General features: G+C 45.7%; 1 protein-coding gene across 1 annotated transcript; it reads left to right on the top strand.

Annotated features, from left to right (window-relative positions):
- Positions 1 to 1,893: 1,893 nt before the first annotated feature.
- LOC137589043 (piggyBac transposable element-derived protein 4-like) lies at positions 1,894 to 4,483 on the top strand. The gene is made up of 2 exons (XM_068306432.1): positions 1,894 to 2,517; positions 2,821 to 4,483. The coding sequence occupies exons 1-2, from the start codon at positions 2,142 to 2,144 to the stop codon at positions 4,437 to 4,439; spliced, it is 1,995 nt and encodes a 664-aa protein (XP_068162533.1). The 5' UTR covers positions 1,894 to 2,141; the 3' UTR covers positions 4,440 to 4,483.
- The last annotated feature ends 563 nt before the right edge of the window (positions 4,484 to 5,046 follow it).

Here is a 5,046-nt window from a genome sequence, read left to right as displayed (position 1 = left end):
ACCCAAAAACCACAGCTGAACCCAATGAGATGGAACCGGACTCCCGTAGTGGACAATTGAATATAATTGAAGTCAGGAACTTGGGAGAGATTTTTGATCAAGATCTGTCCTTTGATTCTCATATCAAGTTTGTATCTCGGACAGCCTTCTTTCACTTGAGAAATATTGCTAAAATTAGAAATTTCTTATCCTTTAAAGACGCAGAAAAAATCATTAATGCCTTTGTTACTTCTAGATTGGATTACTGCAATTCCTTATTATCGGGCTGTTCCAGCTCCTCTATTAGGACTCTACAGTTAGTTCAGAATGCAGCTGCTCGCTTATTGACTCGAACTGGGAGGAGAGAACACATCTCTCCTGTCCTAGCGTCACTTCATTGGCTCCCGATTAATTATTGAATACAATTCAAACTCCTTATGATTACATACAAAGCTCTCCACTGTAAGGCTCCATCTTACATTGGAGATCTTACTGAAGTGTATCACCCGTCCAGGGCCCTTCGATCCAAGGATGCAGGATTTCTGGTGACCCGTCAGGTTTTCAAGAGTAGAACAGGAGGCAGAAGCTTTAGCTATCTGGCCCCTTTACTCTGGAACGATCTCCCAACCTCGGTCCAAGGGGCAGACACTCTCAGCTTATTTAAGAGTAGACTAAAAACCCTCCTTTTTGATAGAGCCTACAATTAGAAATAACACTCACCCCACTAGATATGCTGCTATAGGCTTAGGCTACTGAGGGTATTTTTCTCCATCTCTCCCGTTAAAGGGAGATACTCTGAAGCTTCTGTCACTTCTCCTTCACTTTCTTTATCTTTCTATGCTCTTAGAATTTATTACTACTCCTAGATTTTATTACTACTACTTTCAAATCACTCTCTCTGTCTGCATGATATTGCCGCTGTCTTCGTGCCTCTGTTCCACAGGTGGAGAACGCGGATGGAAGACAGGATACCCAAAGGCCTGGAAATCCCGCCCCCAATTCAGCGACAGCGCACTGTGGACATGAAACTCAAACTGGCCTATCTGCCTCTCTCTCACTCTCTCTCTCTCCGTCTCTTTTACTTGACCTATCTCTTTCCCCAATGGATTTCTATTTCCCAACCAACAGGTCAAGGCGGATAACTGCTCCCAGAGCATGGGCCCTGCCCGGAGTTTCTTCCTCAATGAGGGAGTTTTTCCCCGCCACGGTCGCTTATGCTTGCTCTGGAGGGCATTATTGGTTTTCTATCTGTAAAACGCTTTGAAAAGTCTTCAGATATGATTTAGTGCTATATAAATAAAAGTTGATTGATTGATTGATTGATTGATTGATTGATTGATTGATTGATTGATAATGGATGGTGATGCAGGTCCATTGTGTAACTTTTGATATCGCCAGCCAAGGAAGCAGACAGAGGTCACCGATTGCAGATGATCCACCACACAAAGGCCTGAGAGACAGAACAGAAGAGGGAGGGAGAGGGAGAGAGATGGAGAGAGCAGGGGCAAGAGTGGTGCTAGAGGGACCAGAATGGCAGAGGATTAATGGGAGACAGGGTCCTAAGTAAGAAATCCTACAGCTCGTTGGCAGGAGTAGGCTAAACCTAAACATTGGGGAGGGGACTGCTCCCCTCCCCAATATTAGTTATATGTTAGGGAGAACAGATACGTTTTGAGTCTAGATTTAAAGATATCTACGGATGCAGACTTTCAAAAATCTATAGGGAGATTATTCCACAGGAAAGGGGCACGATAAGAGAATGCCCTCTGTCCAGCTGACTTCTTTTTAACTCTAGGAACACACAAGAGACCTGTATTCTGAGGGCAGAGAGCCCTCATCAGAGTGTAAGGTTTAACCAGATCAGACAAGTAGGTGGGAGCAAGCCCATTAATGCTTTTGTACGTCAATAGAAGTACCTTAACTCACAGAGTGCCAAAGACGTCATATTTCGTCTTATAGAATCCAAACGTTGAGTGCCAAAGACGTCATATTTCGTCTTAGGCGTTTTTTATAGGGAACGTTAGATCAAAGCGTTTCGCACATTCTGTGTGATTTTCAGCCTTGTATTCCATTTATTCCGGTCGGGGGCAGTGTTTCACACCCTAGATCACCAGATAAAACGACGAAGAAGCGTCGGTGTTGGGGCAGTAGTGGAGAGCAAAATGGCGAAGCGCAAGGCGAAAGCATGTGGAGGAGGCAGGTTCAAGCAGCTCACACTGGCACAGAGCTTGTCTGGCAGTGTAGCTGCTGTGGAAATGAGCGACAGCGGTAAGGATCGGGGGGCAGGAGATGCACCCAAGGAGGTTGAAGACCGGATCGGAGGCGAGGAAAGCGTGGCGGGTTGTAGCGGGGCCCCCCCGCAGTTCGGCGGCGTCCCACGTGGGAGCGCCGCTGCGGAGAGTTCTCCGCTGCGTCTGTCCGGCGACAGGTCTGACTCTGAACCGGACCCGGACTCGTCATCTGACTGGATTCCGTCAGAAAGCAGCAGGGAGTCCTCCCCAGACCTGGGGGAGCCCACGGAGGATCTGAGGAGCAAAGGTAACTATTTTGCTACTTTGTTGCATGATGTAAAAAACACGTGTCGGCCCTCCATCCCGCATAAGTTGTTCCCCATCCATGAATGTATTACTCTTTTGTGTAAAATGGTACTTATTTCAGGCATGTGTGTGTATATATGTATAATATGTGTGTGTGTGTGTGTGTATGTTTTGTAGAATGGTACATATTTCAGGCATGTGTGTATATAATATATATATATATGTTGTGTAAAATGATATCCTACTTATTTCAAGCATGCATATATATATATAGTGTAAAATTGTATATTTCTATATTTTACAGTCCCTAACACGAGTAGAGGACGTGCACCTGCTAGAGGGAGAGGTGCGAGGAGACGCCAATCACTGGAGGTGGATGCAGGTGTTTGGGGTCATGATGGCTGGAAACCCACCAAGTTCCCATTCGTGGCAACCCCTGGTCCCCAGAATGCGGCTGCAGACCTGGATTCAGACCAGCCGGTTGACTTCATGCAGCTGTTTCTGACTGACGAGCTGCTGGGTCACATTGTGTCTCAGACCAACCTGTATGCACGGCAGTTTATACAGGCACATCCTGAAGCTCTGCCACACTCCAGAGAGAGGGTGTGGAAACCGGTGAACGTTCCAGAGCTCAAAAAGTACTTGGGTCTTACGTTCCTCACCGGCTACATAAAGAAGCCCAGCGTCAGCATGTACTGGAGTGAGGATCCAATGGAAGCCATTCCATACTTCAACAACACCATGCCACGCAACAGGTTCCAGCTAATTGGGAAGTTTCTCCACTTCAATGACAATGCCTCACAGGATGCTGGAGATAGACTTTATAAAGTGCGTCCTGTCCTTGATTCAATTATTTCCAAATTCAAAGAGCTGTATCAGCCCCATGAAAACATTTGCATTGATGAGGGGATGTTGCAGTGGCGTGGACGCCTGAACTTCAGGGTTTACAACCCTCAGAAGCCAGTCAAATATGGCATCAAATCTTATATTTTGTGTGACTCGCGGACTGGCTATTGTTACAATATGTTGCCTTATGTTGGCCAGCCGAGCACACTCCCAGACATTGTGTTCTCCCTCCTTGACCGCCTGACCGAGCAGGGGTACACAATATTCATGGACAATTTTTATAATTCTGTAAAACTGTGTGAGCAGTTGTGTAAAAAAAAGACCAATGTTTGTGGAACCCTCAGGAAAAACCGTGGCGAACCACAGATCATCAGGGAGCCGTCAAAGACAGACTTGGGTGAGGAGGGGAAGGTGGTGCGACACAACGGCCGGGTACTGGTCTTGGCCTGGCAGGACAAGCGCCTGGTGAGGATGATAACAACCTGCCACAACGACAGGATGCAGAGGGTGGAGGTGTGGCAGAAGGGTCAGCGGGAAAAAGTGGCACAGCTCAAACCGGAGTGTGTGGTTCAGTACAATTCCTGCATGAATGGGGTGGACAAACTAGACCAGAACATTGCGTACTACCCCTTCATCAGGAAAACTCAAAACTGGACAAAAAAGTTTTTCGCCTATTTGTTCCAGATTTGTGTGTACAATGCCTATGTGTTGTTCAGGTCCAGGAACCCAGGGATCAAGAAATCGCACCTTGATTTCATGAAGGATATTGCCAGGTCCTGGACTGAAAAGGGGTACGTGTCACATGAGGAAGGCGAGGAGATGGAGGTCGAAGACGTGCTGCAAACCAGGTCAGTCAGAAACAGAGACCCAGAAGGCAGACTCGATGGCCTGATGTCCAGGCACAAGCTGGAACGTTTGAGGGCCACCACAAAGAAAGCACATCCCTCAAGGAAATGTCGGGTGTGTGCTAGAAGGGGTGGGAGGAGTGAGACCAGGATGTGGTGCAAGGCATGTCGTATTCCCCTGCATGCAGGAGAATGCTTCACTGTTTATCACACTCAAAAGAAATATAATTGATTACACCCACACACACTCACCTGTAAATGGTTCTGACAGTTGACAGTGAGATGAATGTACTTTGTTATGTTTTGTCTAATTTTCAAAATTGTTATAAAATCATTTGTTCATCAAAAATGTTTTTTATAATGTTGTTTGCATTGTTTCAATAAGTAAAAGTATTTTCAGAAGTTTGACGTTGGAGTTTTGCTTGAATTTGCTTCTCTGCCGTAAAACGTCATTATCTCCGTTTTCTGGTCAAAATCAGCTGTTTTTGCTGAAACCACCCTGTGTTCTACGGGCAATAACTAAACACACATAGATGCTAGAAACAAAAATTTTTTTTCTGATGAAAGAAGACAGTCTAAAGTTTCGGGTGATATGTGGAATGTTTATGTAGCCTAAAAAATGAATATTTGGTGGGCCTTCAAAATTCAGTGAAAATGCTCAAAATCTCTGGCACTGGGGAGCTGTCCGCGCTGAAAGTGTCTGGCAGTCAATGAGTTAAAGTCGGATCTAACATGAATCGGGAACCAATGTAATGCAGCTAATTCTGGGGTGATATGATCAAATTTCCTAGTTTTAGTTAATATTCTTGCTGCTGTATTCTGAACCATCTGAAGGCCCC

This window comes from Antennarius striatus, chromosome 22, assembly GCF_040054535.1.
Source record: "Antennarius striatus isolate MH-2024 chromosome 22, ASM4005453v1, whole genome shotgun sequence".
Classification (NCBI taxonomy): Eukaryota; Metazoa; Chordata; class Actinopteri; order Lophiiformes; family Antennariidae; genus Antennarius; species Antennarius striatus.
The sequence above is the reverse complement of the archived record's forward strand: the minus strand, read 5'-3'. Positions and strand labels throughout refer to the sequence as shown.